Below are 20,248 nucleotides of genomic sequence, written 5' to 3'. Positions count from 1 at the left end.
GTGTCTGACTCTTGATCTCTGCTCAGGTCTTGATCTCACAGTGGTGCATTTGAGCCCTGCATTGGGCTCCACGCCGGGCGTGGAGCCTACTTAAAAAAAAAAAAAAATTCTATGCATGTTGTATTTTAACTTTTAATGACAATAATGTATTAATCAGAATATTTTATTGACTAGATCACGCTATTCTTCAAAGCTCTTGTAAAGCAGGCATTTTGTTTTGTGCTTAATCTTTCCTATAACTTAAAAACTCCTTTTTTTAACATGATTTTTTTGTCTGGTGACATATGAATGTCACATTACTCAAAATCTCAGTCTTGCATTTTAATGTTCAGCACTCAGACATAAACTCATAATAGTGGAGCATTTCTCAAGAAATCACAGTGTTAACTCAATCCAGAATATAGTTTGTATAGTTGTTATAAATTCTACCTTTACGTTGGTGTAGGAAGCTCTTAAAATTAGGTTTTAGGTAATTTTAGAAGTACTAATGAAGTATGAGGTCTAGGTATTATTCCACTTAAGATATTTTAATAGATATTGCAGTGTTCTGTGTGTCTGTGGAAAGATAATCTGTATTCTTCTTGCATGCCCAGTATAAATGGCAAGAAGGGAGAAAGGAGGCAGGAAAAAACGCAATGTAGATTATATTCAGGAAAGAGGGGGTGAGAAGACTGCAAAGCAGAGAAGCAACTTAGAAAAAGTTATTGCTTGCTATTTCAAAGATCGGCAATTTTTTCATTGCAATTCAGCATTTTACAAAAAATGTAGAAAGAAAAGAAGTGTAAAATTCCAAACACAATTTCTTTATTCTTGGACAAAACTGTATTTGATCTATCACTATTTCTACCTCCCTGAGGGTGATTCCTGTGAACTGGACTTTGGGTTTTGGTTTTATATAAAAATTAACTTCTGCCAGTGTTTTCAATCTTCCAATCTATGTAATATGTAATATTGTATAGAAATACTTGATGTTTTATGTTTTGCATCATAGATGCATAGACTGATGAATCACAGACCCGTACCTCTGAAACAAATAATACATTATATGTTAAAAAAAAAAAAAAAAAAAAAGACGATAGTAGGAAGGGAAAAATGAAGGCGGGGAATCGGAGGGGGAGACAAACCATGAGAGACTATGGACTCTGAGAAACAAACTGAGGGTTCTAGAGGGGAGGGGGGTGGGGGGATGGGCTAGCCTGGTGATGGGTATTAAAGAGGGCACGTATAACTGGGTGTTATACGCAAACAATGAATCATGGAACACTACATCAAAAACTAATGATGTAATATATGGTGATTAACATAACAAAATAAAATTTAAAAAATAAAGTAAAAATTTTAAATAAAAAAGAAGGTATACAGTGAAGAATCCCACTTCATCTATTTGCTTAGTTCCCAATAGGACTTGCAAAAGAAATCATTTTTTATTAATTTGTTTTATGTCTTCTTTGACTTTAATTTCTGAATGTACAGGCACACATGAATGTCTTATTTTCCCTCTATTTTATACACAAATCATAGCACATTATATATATTTCTGCACCTGAAGAAAGTGGCAAGCATTCTCTAAAATGTAGCTTTTATTTATTATAGCATTGTTAGTCATTAAAAAAATAAGTGAGACTTTCACATGTTAGCTTATGCATTTTTTTTTTAAAGATTTTGTATTTATTTGTCTCTGAGAGAGAGAGAGAGAGCACAAGCAGGGGAGCAGCAGAGGGAGAGGGAGAAGTAGGCTCCCCACTGAGCAAGGAGCCCAATGTGGAACTCAATCCCAGGACCCTGGGACCATGACCTGAACCAAAGGCAGATGCCCAACCGACTGAGCCACCCAGGCATTCCGCTTATGCATTTTTATATATCAGTTAAATTTATATAATATTACAGTAAGGATTTCCATTTTGAAAAAAATGTGAATTTTAGATTATTTGTGAATGATCTTTTGCTGTTGTTATAGGTAAGGAGATTGGTATACCACAAAGGTAATCTTTTCTTCCAGAGGAAGAATTTTGGGAGTGTAAGTCAAACATCCTATTGATCTAAGACACCATACTAAGCTTTAAAGTATTATTTCATTTAATCCTTAGAAAATTCTTTAGGCCAGATCTTTTTCTCATTGTTTTATAGCCAATTAATTGGCATAGCTGAGATTCAAACCTCAGTCTCTTTGCTGGCAATGCCCAGGTTCCTTTTCTCCCCATTTTGAAATTTGTATGTGCTGTTTTCTTGAATGTTACATAGAAACTTGAAAATAAGGGGTGTTAATTTGTTTTTGGAGTATGGAATTTGATAGTTATCAGTCAGATCTAACATACTAATAATGTTATTGAGGTTCCTGTGTCTTCATTTATATTCATCTATTTGCTCTGTCATTTTTTGAGTAGGTCTCAAAGTCTCAAATTATCACTATTTTCTTTGATATCTTACAATTCTGTTTTATGGCTGTTACTATTTAGGATATAGATGGATCTATCTCTTTTAACTTCATTGTGAATGTATCCTTTAGCATTTTTATTAAGTGTTCCCTTTTTGGCCTGGATTCTATTTTGTTTGACATCAATTTCACAACCCTTGTTTTCTCATTATTACCATTTGCCTGTTATATTCTTTGTTTATCTTTTTATTTTTTTTTAAGATTTTATTTATTTGACAGAAAGAGACACAGCAAGAGAGGGAACACAAGCAGGGAAGTGGGAGAGGGAGAAGCAGGCTTCCCGTGGAGAGGGAGCCCGATGTGGGTCTCAATCCCAGGATCCTGGGATCATGACCTGAGCCGAAGGCAGACGCTTAAAGACTGAGCCACCCAGGCGCCCCTCAAGCCTTCCAATCACTTTGTTTTTGGTATATTTCTTAATTTTCACAGAGTCATTTTTTCTTTTGTGATCCTATGTGAAATTTATTTTTTCAGTAGCTGAGTTAAACCCACCCATCTGTATTCATTGATAGGATGGATTTAATTGATCTGATAGGTTTGATTGGTCTTGATTCTGTCACAATTTTTTGTTCTTTATTTTTCTAAGTTTTTCCCTTTGTGGTTGCTTTGCGAGTATGTAATTTGGGTTTTTAGAAAAGTTTGTATTTTTGCTCCCTAGTTACTCTTAAAGAATTCTTCTAGTGAAATTCCACAACTGAAAATTGTATATAATAAATGAACTAGTTTTATCTCATTGAAAATTAAAAGTTAACGTATGAAAGTATTCCAGGGGCGCCGGGTGGCTCAGTCGTTAAGCGTCTGCCTTCAGCTCAGGTCATGATCCTGGGGTTCCCAGGGTCGAGCCCCGCATCAGGCTCCCTGCTCGGCGGGAAACCTGCTTCTCCCTCTCCCACTCCCCCTGCTTGTGTTCCCTCTCTTGCTGTGTCTGTGTCTGTCAAATAAATAAATAAAATCTTTAAAAAAGAAAAAGTATTCCCTATTAGGGTCAGTTTATATGAGGTCTTAATTTTATTCATGAGATTGATTTCCCCTTAACATATTTCAGCATTCTAGATAGACTGTGTTGAGGTTTTTAAATTATAACTTATGCTTCTTTTTTTGTGTCCCATACGTTTTCCAGTACCTTGAATCTGGGGAATGGCAGGTTACCTGTGCTCAGCGTCTAGTTCCAACCAGGCTTTACCAAAATACTACTATATTATTTGATAATTTAGCATGTGCAGAATGGCATATAAAACTTCCTTTCCAGGGCACTTGGGTGGCTCAGTCGATTAAGCGTCTCTTTTCGACTCAGGTCGTGATCCTAGGGTCCTGGGATCGAGCTCCGCATTGGGCTCCTTGCTCAGTGGGAAGCCTGCTTCTCCTTCTCCCTCTGCTTGTAGCTCCCCCCACTTGTGCTTTCTCCCTCTCTGTCAAATAAATAAAATCTTTAAGAAAAAATAAAATAAAACTACCTTTCATTTTAAGCTATATCCTGACAGATATGAACGATTTTTGGCCAGGGATCAAATTATTATTAAATATTTATGTCTGAGGGGTGCCTGGGTGGCTCAGTCGTTAAGTGTCTGCCTTCGGCTCAGGTCATGATCCCAGGGTCCTGGGATCGAGCCCCGTGTCGGGCTCCCTGCTCAGCGGGAAGCTGCTTCTCCCTCTCCCACTCCCCCTGCTTGTGTTCCCTTTCTCGCTGTCTCGCTCTCTGTCAAAAAAAATTTTTTTTAAATCTTTAAAAAAAATATTTACATCTGAAAATTGGAATTACAAGGAAAATGGTGTTAGATATTTAGCCATCCCTGGCCTCAGGTTTTTAATTTGTTTTTGAAGTTATTTCTTTATTAAGGTAAGAGGTGTTTATTGTTTGAATTTTTTTAGACTCTATAAAGAAAGAAGCCAACATTTTGGTGACTCTCTCCAGATATATTGCCAAGCATAGTTTTACATAAGCTGGCCCTAGTTATAAACACAGAATCAATTTTTTTCTATCTAATTTTTTAAAGAGATTAAGTAAAACTTACATATATTTTTTTCTCTTTCAGCGTTGTTGTCCAGACATGGTAAACAAATTTTTGGAAATGATTAAAGCAGAACTTGCGATTACTGAAAATAAAAAGACTGGTGCAGAGAAAGGAAAATTGATCATGTTAGTTAGTGACTTTTACTATGGAAGACATGAAGGAGCTGTTGATGATGAACAGAAGACTTACACAACCTTTAAATGCTTCAGTTGCTTGAAAGTTCTTAAAAACAATATTAGGTATGTAAATACTTATTTCTCTTTCCATCTGAAAACTGGGATGCAACTGATGTAAATATTGTATCTTTATTTTCCTGTGCTATCCTAGATAAGCAATTTAAACACTTTCTAAGAATAAAGGCAGATTATCATGTCAAAGCATTTGTTTTTTATTGTATTTTAGGAGTTTAACACTTGATTTGTATTTAATACAGCTTTAGAAAGGGCGAAATTTATTTTAACTTAGAGAAAAATCACTTATCTATATAACCATTGAATTCAGAATTTTCAGTGTGATATTTTTACTATTTAGCTTCTTTTGAATCTACTTTTCCTATCACAAGAAGTGCTTTATCCAGTTTGACCTCTTCCATATTAGTCTTATTTAATGTTCTAGTTTTTCAATTCATTTTATCATTTTTACCACATTAACCTTGCAGAGAAAGTGACATTTTTGATGATCTTTAGAGAAGTGCCAGTTTATGAAACATGTCTGCTTTGAGTTTATAATTTAACACATTTTAAAAGTAGAGATTTAATTTTCAATTTTGAAGGTTTTGAAGACTTACACATGTATGTTTTAAATGTTAGGAACTTATACTTCGCAGTCTTGGAGTAATATGGCATATTACATATCTACAATCCTAAGTAAGATAGTAACCAAAGCAACGTAACAAGATAAGCTGATTGGTATTTTGCATTGGCTATGTAATCTGACATTGTCTTTTCAACATTTTATTATAAAAAGTTTCAGATATTCAGCAAAGTTGAAAAAAATTTACGGTGAACATCTGTATATTTACCACCTTGATTCTACCATTAACATTTTACCTCACTTGTGTTACCGCATACCTGTTCATCCATAGACTCTATCTGATTTATTTTACATTTCAGAGTAAATTGTAGACATCAGTGCACTTCCCTTAGATGAGATAGTCATATGTATGTATGTTGTGGTCCACACACATACACACGTGTATATGTAAGCTTTTAAAGATATTTACCCTGATGGCTATCTTTTTTAACTAGCATTCTTAAGTGTCCTGTAGGTCATTTCTAAGCCTAGCATTTATTTTTATTGTCTGATGAATCCTTGAGTCCAAAATGAAGTACATAGAAAAACCCTAAAATGCACTGCAAGATAAACCTGAAACAATTATGCATGCTACATTTGTGGTAGCTTCTTGTAGTTTTCATAGACCTTTCACATATATGAGTTTTCATACCTCCTTACCTCCTTTTATCAAGCCCTAACGGCCATCAGTTGCTAATGGCCCAGTAGCTTAACAGAAGAGAATTGTGCTTTGAGATATAACACTGAAATAATGTCACAATATAACTCTGTGACCTGCTTCCATATCTTTACCTTTTTACAGTAAAATATATCAGAAAATAAAATTAGTAAATTTGGTGAAATACACAGAAAAGTGGGTCCCTGTTTAAGTTCCTTATTATACTTAAATGTTGGGCGTATGATATTAGAAGTTCTTTCAACAAGTTAGTCCATTTACTCTTAAACATGAAATTTCCTTTTTTTTTGTTTTCCTTCCAAAAGACTGGTTACAGATTATCAGAATATCTAGAAATTTTAAGCTAACCATATTTTATAACATTTAGAAAAATATTTTTTAAGACTTTATTTGTCAGGGGTGCCTGGGTGGCTCAGTCGTTAAGCAACTGCCTTCGGCTTAGGTCATGATCCCAGGGTCCTGGGATCGAGCCCCGCATCGGGCTCCCTGCTCCGCGGGAAGCCTGCTTCTCCCTCTCCCACTCCCCCTGCTTGTGTTCCCTCTCTCGCTGTGTCTCTCTCTGTCAAATAAATAAATAAAATCTTTAAAAAAAAAAATACTTTATTTGTCAGAGAGAGAGAGAGCAAGCAGGGGGAGCTGCAGGCAGAGGGAGGGGGAGAAGCAGGCTCCCCGCCGAGCAGGGAGCCCGATGTGGGACTCGATCCCAGGACCCTGAGATCATGACAAAGGCAGACGATTAACGACTGAGCCACCCAGGCACCCCAACATTTAGAAATTTTGTAGCATTTTTGACATATGGTTGAGTAAATAAAACCTGATCAGTAAACAGTAGGTAACCAAAGAGGTTAATATGTGTTAAATAACATTTTACCTAATGGTAAAATCTAGGATGGCAAATTGATGGTTTTAGAGGATGATAGAAGCTAATAGTTCAAGATTTCTACTCTCTGCCCTGTCAAGATATTGTAGGATTATTCTTTCCTACATTAAGTGTCACTAAAACCAGTTAGGGCTATTTTATTCTGAGAATAGCTTTGTGAGGGGGTTGCTTTTTCCCACATCTCCATCTGCTGGTTTGAGAAACGTGCACTGCTGATGGGGCAGTGTAATAATTGAGAGCTAGCTAGCTAGTTAACAGATCACTTTATACAGATAGATTTTATGTATTAAAGTTATGAGCTGAAAGGTTAATGGCTCATGACCTTTATATGTAAATATTTTGGCAAAACTAGGATTTTTTTAAAACAGATTTTAATAGAGATGATGTTAAAATTAAAGGAGGAGGGGGTACCTGGCTGGTTCCATTGGCAGAGCATGTGACTCTTGATCTCAGGGTCATGAGTTCAAGCCTCACGTTGTGTGTGGAGCCTACTTAAAAAAATTAAAGGAGGATAAAAGATATTTCAAAGTGTACCACCAGCAGGAGATGTGAAAAGATAAATGTTAAAGCCTGCATATTACAATTGCTATCTAGGTTAAAGACATAATCACTTCAGGATTATATCCTTTTGGGACTCATAATGAATAACTTAATATTTGACTCAGTATTAAAGTTAATTTGATTGAATAACTTTACTTTGAAATTTAAAAAGTTTTAATAAGCCCTATGAAATAGATCTGCCTTTTTATATTGTACTCTCTGCCACTGAAGGTCACAGTTCCTTCTCATAGGAAACCTATTATGGAATCTGACAGCGGAATGTAGAGCTAAAAAATGGACTGTGTTTCAGAGGGCACAGTCTGTGAAAAATGAAGTGTTTGTGCTCACAGTAAACCAGCATCATTAAATAAAACAAAAAGTTCTTGTAATTATAGGTATTAAGATTGCTAGTACATGCATTTAGAAACCAAACCACAAATTAAAACACTAATTTGCCATTAAGCAGCTGACAACCTATTGTATATCTTTAAGGCCTTTAAAAGATTTCTCTCGGGACTCTGTAGCTGCTTTTGGTAATAGGGTTTTCTTTCCTTAAGGATTTTATTTTCAAATGTAAATAGTACTTCATGTATGGAAAAGAAGCCCGTTCTTTTTTTTAAAAAAAAGATTTTATTTATTTGACAGAGAGAGACGCAGCGAGAGAGGGAACACAAGCAGGGGGAGTGGGAGAGGGAGAAGCAGGCTTTCCGCTGAGCAGAGAGCCCAACACAGGGCTCGATCCCAGGACTCTGGGATCATGACCTGAGCCGAAGGCAGACGCTTAACGACTGAGCCACCCAGGCGCCCCTGCAGCCTGTTGTTCTTTACAAAATTTTTTAAATCTGAAATAATGATGAAGAGTTCTAGCAAATTAGTGGTATTTCATATGAACTATATTAATGGATTATTTTAAAACAAAGATGCAAAGAAAAATGTTTACTGAGCCACTTAATGAGAGAGATCATTGGGACACCTGGGGGGCTCAGTCGGTTAAGCGTCTGCTTGCAGCTCAGGTCGTCATCCCAGGGTCCTGGGATCGAGTCCGCCATCGGGCTTGCTCTACCTCTGCTCTCCCCGTCTGACTGACAAACAAACAAGTGTGATTATTTAAAGTGCATACTTTTCTGGAGGACTTTCAAGCTTTGGAGAGATTTTGAGTACTACAACTGCATTTTTACCGTTTAGCTTCAAATCCTTATTTGAGAGGTTTTTTTCTCTTGGCTATAAATCTGAAATTTGCACCTGTTGACGATCACTTACAGGTTTATGAACCACATGAAGCACCATTTGGAACTTGAGAAGCAGAACAGTGAGAGCTGGGAAAACCACACCACCTGCCAGCACTGCTACCGTCAGTATCCCACCCCGTTCCAGCTGCAGTGTCACATTGAGAGTACACACACTCCCCATGAGTTTTCCAGTAAGTCACAATTTTATGGGAGTCTCGAACAGTCATGATTGTGGTCATCTAAACTCTGAGGAAGCCTCAAGAATTCTGATAACCTAAAAATAAGAAATAGACTTTGGGTTTGGGGGCACAGTTGAAAAACAGATTTCAACTTGTACAAACTTTCCAGTAGAATTGCTTGCAAAAACTGAAGTCCTTCTTGTACACGGAAACTTCCTTTTGCATGACTCACGCATTCATTGTATGTAGGGGGCTAAGTTAGAAAATCAGATTCTCTGGTTTGCAAGTATGAAATCAGTGGTCTTGATTCACGCTCTCATAAGAAAAGTAACTGCAGTGATAGTTAAGAATCACGGAGTCCGGGGCTAGCTAGGATTTAAGTTGCAGTTCTGTATCTTCATACGGTTGCGAGATCTCAGGCAAGGTCCTTAATCTTTCTGTGCCTCAGGTTCCTCCTCTGACCAATGGGGGTAAGATAGCAGTACTCTGTCAGTGATGGCATGAGAAGTAAGCCGATATAAGTGAAGCCCATGGAACAACATTGCGGAGTTAACAACCATAGAGCTGTTGGGAGCCACCACCACGATGACTGTTACTACTTATTGCTGTTGTTGTGGATGTACAAAATGAATCTTTTGTTTAGATACATCCATAAAATGGTGTAATGTGTTTTTTTCCACTTTCAGCTATTTGTAAAATCTGTGAATTATCATTTGAAACAGAACATGCTCTTTTGCAACATATGAAGGACACTCATAAACCCGGTGAAATGCCATATATTTGCCAGGTACACATTCATTTTACGATGTACTTAGGTGTTTGTTTTATTTTCATGTGCCACAAAATAGTAGTATTCTATCGCTCTTTTTAACCGTTAGAATAAAATGGATTACTGAAACTGAAGACCCTCTTCAATAGTGGAAACTCCCTTGACATAACTCTTGTATGTGGAGATGGTGGCTTGGACTCGGACTGGAGGCTGCAGTTTACTGACCCCTCTCCTAGACAGACAAAATGCCCTGCTGGAGAAGACAAATATATGGATTTTCTTACCATGTAGAGAAGAATATAGCCATGACAGAGAAATAGGAAATGCTATTAGTTACGGGGAACTCAACTAAATGCTTTGGGACTAGTATTTTTCCAGAATTTGAAGTGGTTCCCAATAAGATAGCGAGATAAGAAAAATTTCCTCTGTCATAGCCTGGATGCTATTTAAAATCCAAAGAAAAGAATATTCTATTTTATACAGCAGGACAAACTTTCTAGGACAAGAGATGTCAGAGTTTAAAAATTCAAGCAAGGTAGGGAGGGTAGTAGATCTGAGAAGAAGAAGAAAATCTGGTTATATTTAGGAATATATCCCTAAACTTTGAAAGATAACTTTTCTGTTTCGAAGATTATACTTATTATTTTCAGTGCTAGAATTCTTGGTTGTATAGGCAAGAGAGCTGAATTAGCAGTGCGTAATATTCCTCTAAACAAGTGACTCCTCATTGCTACTTTGATGTAATTGCGTATCAGGTATAAACTTTCAAGTTAAACTAAACCTTCTTTATATTTCTAGGTGTGCCAGTTTAGATCATCAACATTTTCTGATGTAGAAAGTCACTTTAGAACATCCCATGAAAACACTAAGAACTTGCTATGTCCATTTTGCCTCAAAGTTAGTAGAATGGCAACTCCCTACATGAATCATTACATGAAGCATCAGGTGAGATTTAGCAGTTATTTGCTCATTTTGTCTTAGTAAAAAGGTAGATATATAAAACTTTGAGCATTTGTTAGATTTGTTCTAAAAGGAAAGTTAAGTGGTTCCAAATGACACAATTAATTTACAATTTATGCTGAATGACTTTTGAAACTTCCACTTCTTTTCTTTGTCTGCTTCCTAGTGGTGATGAGGCTCTTGACTAGTGAAAATACGGAAACAAAGGTAGAAATAGGAACCCTAGAGTGGAAGGGAAAAGGGAAGATGGGTGAAATATTTCAGTTGAATATTTCAGGTGTCTAAGAGTGGTGAAAAGGGAAAGGATTTTGAAGGTAGTTAATCGAGAGTAGGGAAAAGGATATGTTTGAACTGGGGAATAAGATTGAGGACTCAATCTTTTTTCCTCCTTCAAACTTCGTTTCTACTTTCTAGCTTACTTTTCATTATGAAAAGACATGTGGTTGTCATTAGCAACCCAGAATGGTCTTTTGTAGCAGCCAGTGACAAAGGAAATAGCAATGACACTTATTTCTAGATATGTGAACTATGCCAGAGAACTATATTTAGGTTATAACTTGTTTCCTGGATGACTTTTGCCAGTTCTGCTATGTAATTTCTGGGATACCAGTATTAGTGCTTGTACCTTTCTCTTGAATTCTCATTTTATTCTTGCTGGGTCTTCTACTGACACAATTAGACCATCCTTTAGTTAGGCTGAAAACTTCGATGAAACCGTAAGCCTATTCTTGAGTGTTTGAAAGAGCAATGGTACCTTTGCCAAAATGAGAAGTCAGTGAGTTTACTTAATGTGATTATGTAATCAAGTTTTGTCTCCTCACTGATCAGCTCATTACATTTTCTTATTATTGATTGCATTGCCATGGCCAATTTACTCAGCACTGGTGCTAACATTGTTTTCAGTTCCAGTCATTAGATGATCATGAAATCAACTTGTAGTTGTTAATTGAAAAAAAAAAATTACAAAAGTAGACTATCCGAGTACATTCAGGATCACCTATGTTATGAATGGGATGGTTCCAACATGCTGGTATGGCATATTACCGTTAAGAACCTCTGGCAAAAATCTTTCTATTCTAGAGTTTCCCCAACAGTTTTCCATCAGATGTTAATAAATGTTCCACTCTAAAATTGCTCCTGGAAAAACAAATTCAGTAAATGGCTAGATTTATAAAATTAACAGTTTTTTATTTTTAAGATTAGAGCTTTTAAAATGCTGGAAAAGCTCATAAATCTCCAAGGAAGGGATATTGTACATATTGTTTCCAAGACTTATTTAACCATTTATTTGCACAATACCTATTAACATTTCTTGAGAAATAGTTCGGAAAACGCTGGTCTTGGTTCTCTATTCCATCTTTTGACCTTTGATTTTGTTTTTTTTAAATATTTTATTTATTTATTTGATAGAGAGAGACACAGCGAGAGAGGGAACACAAGCAGGGGGAGTGGGAGAGGGAGAAGCAGGCTTCCCGCCGAGCAGGGAGCCCGATTGCAGGTCCCTGGGATCATGACCTGAGCCGAAGGCAGACGCTTAACGACTAAGCCACTCAGGCGCCCCTGACCTTTGATTTTGAAAGGAAGGATGAGATGTAAAACAGTAGCTCTATTTCATTATGAAGCTTTTAACATAGTGCTTTCTGCCATGCTTTCCTAAGCTCCAGAGTGAGATATAGATGTAAGGAGAGTAATAGTATCCTTAGAAAGGTAAGAAAGAGATGGATGGACTTGGTATGGGGACTGTGTCTCTTAAGTGGTTTACCTGATCTGTAGTCACTCTTCATACCCTAAATTGTATGTTTAACTTGCCGTGTGTATAGGAAAGAGTTAACCCAGCAGGTCTGAGTTCTTCAAATCGTGTACATTTTCACAAGGGTCTACTTGCATACTTGCATAATTGGCCCTTGGCTAACTCCTGGAAATGGAGGCTTTGTTATTAATTGATGAGTGTTTTGCATGCCTGGAACCTTAAGCCATATTGTACCAGCTTTTCTAGATCATTTGTACAAAAAGTATGATTATGGTGAGCACCTGCTTTTCTTCTGGAAGACTGAAGATTTGGTAACTGAACCCTTTAAAAAAAAAAAAAAAACCTGGCCTCTTAGACTCAAGAGAGCTTTCCTGGTAAAAAGCACTTCATACATGTTGCTGCAGTTAGTTGCTGGGGGATTGATTGAGGCGTGTCCTCTGCAACTCCATTGGGAGAGGGCGCTTGGAAGCTGTTGCCAGTATCCTCCAGACTCCACCCAATGCACTTTTTTCCTTTATTAATCCTGCTCTGTATCCTTTCACTATAATACACCATATCTATGAGTATAACAACTTCTGAGTCCTGTAAGTTCTACTGCATCATCAAACCTGGGAGGGGTCTTGAGGACTACTGACACACCATTGGTGCCCAGTTTTTGTGACTTCGGAGTACCTGAGAGGTAGGCAGTCAGCAGTCAACAGATGAAAGACTCTGTTAATCAGAAGGATCATCAGGCATTTTTGAAAGCACTTGCAATTTACACAATTGTTCACAAAAGACTCAAAAACCATAACTGAGCAGGACTATACTTGTAATTGAGGTAATATAGGTGTGATTTTAGATATTAGGAATTACTGAATATATGGCTCATTTTATTCTTTTTAAAGACTTTAGTTGTAACCTTTTCCTAAAAAGAACATATTATCGGGGCGCCTGGGTGGCTCCGTCGTTAAGCGTCTGCCTTCGGCTCAGGTCATGATCCCGGGGTCCTGGGATCGAGCCCCACATCGGGCTCCCTGCTCGGCGGGAAGCCTGCTTCTCCCTCTCCCACTCCCCCTGCTTGTGTTCTCTCTCTCTCTCTCTCTCTGTCAAATAAATAAATAAAATCTTTAAAAAAAAAACATATTATCATGTCCTAAGTGATTTTAGAGCTAACAAATACAGTTCACACAATTTTTAAGAAAGGATGAGGGATTTTAGATATGTTAAATATTCTTATTAGATCTTTATAAAAATCACAAGTAGTTAATATATACTAATCACTTGCCATATGACAGTCACAGTGTTTTTACTTGCATTATTTTGTTTAGTCTTCTCGACCACCCTACAAAACAGGTATCTGATCATTGATAAGGAAACAAAGCTTTATAGAGAATAAGTTACTTGCCCAATATCATATTCTCTAATAAACGGTAGAGCCAAAAATAGACTTAAAGCCCAAGGTTTTATCATAGAGTCATATCCTTTACTGACACTGTCTCAAAGCAGATATTACAGATAGTCAGAATTAGCCTTGAAAATTCCTCAAATCACCCAGACAATACAGTATGTTTGTCAAAACGTTCAACCCGGACAGGTTATTCTCTATCCTTGGAACTGATCACCAATTTTTTGGTTGAATGTCTTATTATTTAAGATGTACTGTATTATCCTTCTTACCACATCTCAAGCATACATGCATAAGAGAGAGATGCAAGACTTGAGTCCAACTAAGGGAATAGTAGATGAATGTCTCTCAACCCAGGGCTTTGGGTAAATGCTCATTGAATGAAATGGCAGACATTTTGAATTAGTTAAATTGTGCCTGCTTCTCATGTGCACACTCTGTCAATCTCTTGCTGTCTTCCTCACTATTTATTTAACAAATATTTATTGAGTGCTTAATATATGCCAGGGACTGTTTTACAGAAGTGAACAAAGCAAAGTTTGTGCTCTCTGGAATTTGCATTGTAGTGGAAAAAGTATGTGTATTATGTCTGAATGTATGTGTGTGCCAGCTGGTGATAAATACCGTGGGAAGGGGCGCCTGGGTGGCTCAGTTGGTTAAGCGACTGCCTTCGGCTCAGGTCATGATCCTGGAGTCCCTGGATCGAGTCCCGCGTCGGGCTCCCTGCTCGACAGGGAGTCTGCTTCTCCCTCTGACCCTCCCCCCTCTCATGTGCTCTCTCTCTCATTCTCTCTCTCTGTCTCAAATAAATAAATAAAATCTTTAAAAAAAAAAAATACCGTGGGAAGAAAGCATGTGAGGGTTGGGAGTGCCAGGACTTAGGAGGTGAGGAGCCCTTTCTGTTTTATATATGGTGGGGGGGGGGGGGGAGGGGGTTGGTCAAAGAGAGCCTCTCCAGAGAAAATAAGCGGGTTAGCTGTGTGGATATCTGGGAGAGAACATTCCAAGGACAGGGTACAGTAAGTAGGCAGTGAGTTGAGCATATATGTAGATGTTCAAGGAGCAGCAAGGCCAGTGTGGCCGGAGCATGGTAAACAAGTGGGAGGAAGAGTGGTGGTAGGAAAGGAGATTGTACCAATAGAGTGCAGAGCAGATGCTGTAGGGTCTTGTGAGCCAGAGTTAGGGTTTTGGTATGTATGGAAAGCCACTGGAGGCTTTAAGCATGTGAGAGATGACTCGGGCAGCTGTGGAGAGAAGAGACTGTTAGGAGGAAAGAGTGGAAACAAGAAGACAGGAGGCGACTGTCAGAGTCCAGGTGAGTGGCTTGGACTGATATGGTGGCTGAACAGATGAAAAAAGTGGAAAGATTGTTCCTGAAGGTAGAGCTGACAGGTTTTATTAATGGGTTGGTGGATGTGGGGTGTGAGAGAAAGACGAGTTAAGAGTTACCGAGTTCTTTTGTCCTGAGCCACTGCCAAGAATGGTGTTCGCTTATATTGAGATATTGGGAAGACTAGGCAAGGAACAGATTTTTTTTTTCTTTGCAGGGTATATGGGGGGAAATCTAGAGTTCAGTTTTGTCCATGTTGATTTGAAATGCCTATTAGATATCAAGTAGTGATGTCGAGTAGGCAATTGGATGGATACTATTTAAAATCATGAAACTGGGGCGCCTGGGTGGCTCAGATGGTTAAGCTTCTGCCTTCGGCTCAGGTCATGATCTCAGGGTCCTGGGATCGAGTCCCGCATCGGGCTTCCTGCTCCTTGGGAGCCTGCTTCTCCCTCTGCCTCTCTCTCTCTCTCTCTGTCTCTCATGAATAAATAAATAAAATCTTTAAAAAAAAAAAATCATGAAACTGGATGAGATATAGGTACAGGCAGAGAAGAGACCTCTGGGAACTGTACTCTGGGGAATTTTCTATCTGTCCTGTTATATTGCTGTCTCTTTCTTGATTGAGATCTTTTTCCCTCTTTTCCTTCTCTCTCTCGAGCACATATTAGGTGAATCTGTTTATACATTGCCTGTACCTGTGAGACGATCCGATGCACCATACTTCTCAAATTGTCTTAAAAATGAAACTAAAACAGTAATATACAAACATATTTCTATATTGCCTTGAGATTTTTAAAAAGATTTTATTTATTTGACGAGAGAGAGAGTGCGCACAAGCAGGGGGAGGGGCAGGCAGAGGGAGAGGGAGAAGCAGACTCCCTGCTGAGCAGGGAGCCCGATGCGGGACTCGATCCCAGGACCCTGGGATCATGACCTGAGCCGAAGGCAGACGCTTAACCGACTGAGCCACCCACGCGCCCCTGCTTTGAAATTTTTAAAGAACTTTATATTTATCAAATGCCTGCTGTGCACCAGTAACTGCTAGTTACTTTCGTTTATGTTAACTCATTTGCTTTTCCTAAGTGATTAGTTGTGCTTTACATGGAAATAGTGACGGGCCTGTGGAGATATAGCTTTGGAGAAAACATTCTTTTGCATTTGTATGTTCTAAATTTACATATAAATATAAATTGTATTTTTTAATTAGTGAGAGCGTATACATAAAGATTGCAGTTGATAATATATACTAGAAGACCAACTAGCTGTGAGCAAATGACTTAGATCTCTCTTGGGTCCTAATTCCCATTGATAAAATAATAATAGGCCTGAGTTTGAGAAGGGACCTAGTCAAGGGGTTCTCTGACAGTAGTTTGGGATCCGTTGTTATGATTTGTGCTTCTACACCCATGCTGTCCAATAGCACACCCACTAGCCACCTGTGTCTATTTAAATCTAAATTAATGAAATTTGTTTGGCGGTAGGAATTTCAGTTTTTTATGAAACAGGAATTTTAAAAACTAAAAATAACTTGGTCTTTTCTAGGATTAAAAATTAACTCATTTTCACGGTATCGTGTGCTTGAATGGTTTATACTTCAAATTTATAATTAAAACTTTCACACTACAAAGGTATAGGACTCATCACATTTTAAACTAACTGATATAATTTTCATTTTGATTGCCTATATGGTAACAAATACTTTTTTTTTTTTAAGATTTTTTTTTTTAGGTAATCTCTACACCTGATGTGGGACTCCAACTTAAAAACCTGAGATCAAGAGTTACTGTATGCTCTACCGACTGAGCCATCCAGGCACCCCACAAATACTTTTGAAACTCAAATACTAATGCAAGCGGTGTTTTTAAAAATGAAATAACATTTTGGCATTATTTATGATGGGATATGGTAAAATACTGGTTTTTAAAAATTATTTAGCAATTACAATTAAGAGCAACTTCAGGTCCCAGGATTTGTAGTGGTAGAAGTTATTATTTCTGATAGTATTTTTAATGTTTTTTGTAAACAGAAAAAAGGAGTTCATCGTTGTACAAAATGCAGACTGCAATTTTTGACCTGCAAAGAGAAACTGGATCACAAGACCCAGCATCGGACCTTTATAAAGCCTAAAGAGCTAGAAGGATTGCCTCCTGGTACAAAAGTGAGTTTTAAATATGTTGTATTTTAACATTTCGTGTGGTAATAGAAATAAATTCCTGCCTGGCTTTATCTGTAATATTAAAAATTAACTTCTGCTTCTCATTAAGATTTAATTTTAGGTTTTGTCATTCTTTTTTAAAGATTTTATTTATTTATTTGTCAGAGAGAGAGCACAAGCAGGGGGAGCGGCAGGCAGAGGGACAAGCAGGTTCCCCACTGAGCAAAGAACCTGATACGGGACTCGATCCCCGTATCCTGGGATCATGACCCAAGCAGAAGGCAGACACAACCGACTGAGCCAGCCAGGCATCCCTTAGGTTTTGTCATTCTTATGTTTGGAAAGAAAAACTAATATCTTTTTTTTTTTTTTTAAGTTAGTTGACACATGGTATATTGGAGCAGATTCCTTTATAGTGAGTGCAACTAGATTAACTGGAGACTGAGTCAGTGAGTTGTTTCAATACTGTATAGGCTGTTCGTGAGCTTTTCCAGCATATATGTCTGCTTCAGCTGCTAAGGTTAAGAATCATGTTTATTTTATCTTTGTGTCCCTAGCATCTATCATAGTGCCTTGAATGCCATACTTTGTTGAAGTTGATATTACTGAGTCTACTCTCAGTTCCTTATATATTCTGTATACCAGTCCCTTATTAGAAATATGACTTGCGGGATGTCTGGGTGGCTCGGTTGGTTAAGTGCCTGCCTTCAGCTGGTCATGATCCCAGGGTCCTGGGATTGAGTCCTGCATCCAGCTCCTTGCTCAGTGGCGAGCCTGCTTCTCCCTCTGCCTGCTGCCCATCCTGCTTGTGCACTCTCTCGCGTGCTCGCTCTCTCTCTCTCTCTCTGACAAATAAATAAATAAAATATCTTTTTAAAAAAGAAATATGATTTGCAAATACTTTCTCTCATTGTGTGGATTGTCTTGTCACTTTCTTACAGTGTCCTTTGAAACACAGGAGTCTAAAATTTTTATGAAGTCCATTTAATCTATTTTTCCTTTGATCGTTGTGCTTTTGCTATCTTATCTAAGGAGTCATTGCCCAGCCCCAAGTTATGGAGATTTCCTCCTATGTTTTCTTCTAAGAGTTTTGTAGTTTTAGCTCTTATAATTTGATCCTTGATACACTTTGAGTTCATTTTTATGTCTAGTATGAGATAGGGGTCAAAATTCATTCTTTTGCATGTAGATATCCAGTTGTGTTGGCACCATTTGTTTGAAAAGACTATTGTTTCCTCCACTGAGTTGTTTCGGTATCCTTGTCAAAAACCAATGGACTGGGCGCCTGGGTGGCTCAGTTGGTTAAGCGACTGCCTTCGGCTCAGGTCATGATCCTGGAGTCCTGGGATCGAGTCCCGCATCGGGCTCCCTGCTCAGCAGGGAGTCTGCTTCTCCCTCTGACCCTCCCCCCTCTCATGCTCTCGCTCTATCTCATTCTCTCTCTCAAATAAATAAATAAAATCTTTAAAAAAAAAAACAATGGACTATAATGTCAAGACATGCAGGGAACTTTTTAATATTAATGCGACGATTAATTTTCTAAAATATGTATATATTTTGCCTTCATTTTTATAGGTCACTATTCGAGCCTCAATTGGACCGCTTCATTCAAAACCAGTTATATCATCTCCCAGTAGTAGTGTTCCAAGCACTTCTTCTTTTCAGCTCTCACCTGTGAAGTCTAAAAGTATAACTGCTAAAAATTCCACAAAATCTAATACAAGTAAATCTAAGACAAGTAAGCTTCATGGAACTAAACCTAATACCAGTAAGCGAGGTAGAGGTGCATCTAAATGCAAGACTAAAACCTCTTACAAGCAAAAGAAACAACGCAACAGAAAGAATAAAATCAGCATGGCTTTGAAGAACTTAAGGTAATATCTTTTATTCCAGATATATAATACTAATTGAATATTAAATATTAAAGGTTAGGGGCACCTGGGTGGCTCAGTTGGTTAAGCGACTGCCTTCGGCTCAGGTCATGATCCTAGAGTCCCAGGATCGAGTTCCGCATCGGGCTCCCTGCTCGGCAGGGAGTCTGCTTCTCCCTCTGACCCTCCTCCCTCTCATGCTCTCTGTCTCTCATTCTCTCTGTCTCAAATAAATAAAAAATTTGTAAAAAATTTTAAAAAAATAATAAATAAATATTAAAGGTTATTTTAATATAATTTACCATATCACAAAGGTCCCTTGCACGGTTACATGCTGATCACTTGTCTGGCATAAAGGCTAAGCAGATTAAAAAAAGGTACTCTTTACAACTGCTGAGCAGAACTGGAATTAGTGTTCATTGTATAATTATCATCAATTACACTAATCTATTTTGTGCTTATATCTTGTGATAGTTGAATTGATTAATGTGATCCTTTTTATTCCAGGGAATAAAATGTGATCCTTTTTATTCCAGGTGTTTGATTTTTGACACTTTATTCTAGCTTATTGTTTCAAATCAAATTTTCAAATTATGTCTCTACTTAAAGATGTTAATTTAAGCATTTTAGCTTTAGTTAATAAAACGTGAATAAGGCTTTACCTTATTATTTTTGTTTCATGATATATTTTCATCTTTTTTTTTTTTCTGTCTCTACAAGGTGTCGTCGGGGAGTTCACAAGTGCATTGAGTGTCATTCCAAAATAAAAGATTTTGCAAGCCACTTTTCAATATATATCCACTGTAATTTTTGCAAATACAACACTAACTGTAACAAAGCCTTTATAAATCACATGGTGAGGTAAGTTAAACATGTACACCACCAATGAAAATTCCCACTTAAGATGTTTGTTTTTTAAAAATAAAGTTGTCCTAATAGTTGTCCATGTCAAGGAGCTAAAAGGATTGAGCAATAGGGAACTTCTAGGATATTACTTAATATTATTTTCCAGCATAATAAATCGTGAAATTAGGGGGACAGAAATTTTTAAGAACAGTTAGACCAATGAAATTAGAATAGGTTTGGGAAATTTGTTTTTCTAAGTCTTAAAAAGTGGTTATTCTCAAACATAAAAATGTTTAATGTTTTCAAAATATTTATCACATAAATACGTGTAACCCCATGAGTGTTATCCTCTTCAAAGCAGTCACTTTGAGAGACTTCCAGGTTTGTCAAAGATGCTAAGAATTTCTCCCCCTCCTTCTCCCCCCTTCCTTTCAT

At 37.6% G+C, this 20,248-nt stretch overlaps 1 protein-coding gene across 2 annotated transcripts in view; it reads left to right on the top strand.

The window, feature by feature from the left end:
* The window catches only part of ZNF280C (zinc finger protein 280C), a 60,684-nt gene that overhangs the window by 28,098 nt on the left and 12,338 nt on the right, over positions 1-20,248 (top strand). For both annotated transcript variants that reach the window (XM_035008599.1, XM_035008607.1), the window contains exons 10-16: positions 4,468-4,685; positions 8,597-8,754; positions 9,429-9,529; positions 10,310-10,456; positions 16,968-17,099; positions 18,672-18,970; positions 19,688-19,828. In XM_035008599.1, the coding sequence (XP_034864490.1) occupies positions 4,468-4,685; positions 8,597-8,754; positions 9,429-9,529; positions 10,310-10,456; positions 16,968-17,099; positions 18,672-18,970; positions 19,688-19,828 (1,196 nt within the window). The remainder of the gene's footprint in view (positions 1-4,467; positions 4,686-8,596; positions 8,755-9,428; positions 9,530-10,309; positions 10,457-16,967; positions 17,100-18,671; positions 18,971-19,687; positions 19,829-20,248) is intronic.

The sequence above is a fragment of the Mirounga leonina genome, unplaced genomic scaffold, assembly GCF_011800145.1.
Source record: "Mirounga leonina isolate KUSES-001 unplaced genomic scaffold, KU_Mleo_1.0 Mir_101664, whole genome shotgun sequence".
Taxonomy (NCBI): domain Eukaryota; kingdom Metazoa; phylum Chordata; class Mammalia; order Carnivora; family Phocidae; genus Mirounga; species Mirounga leonina.
This window is presented reverse-complemented; position numbering and strand designations above follow the sequence as displayed.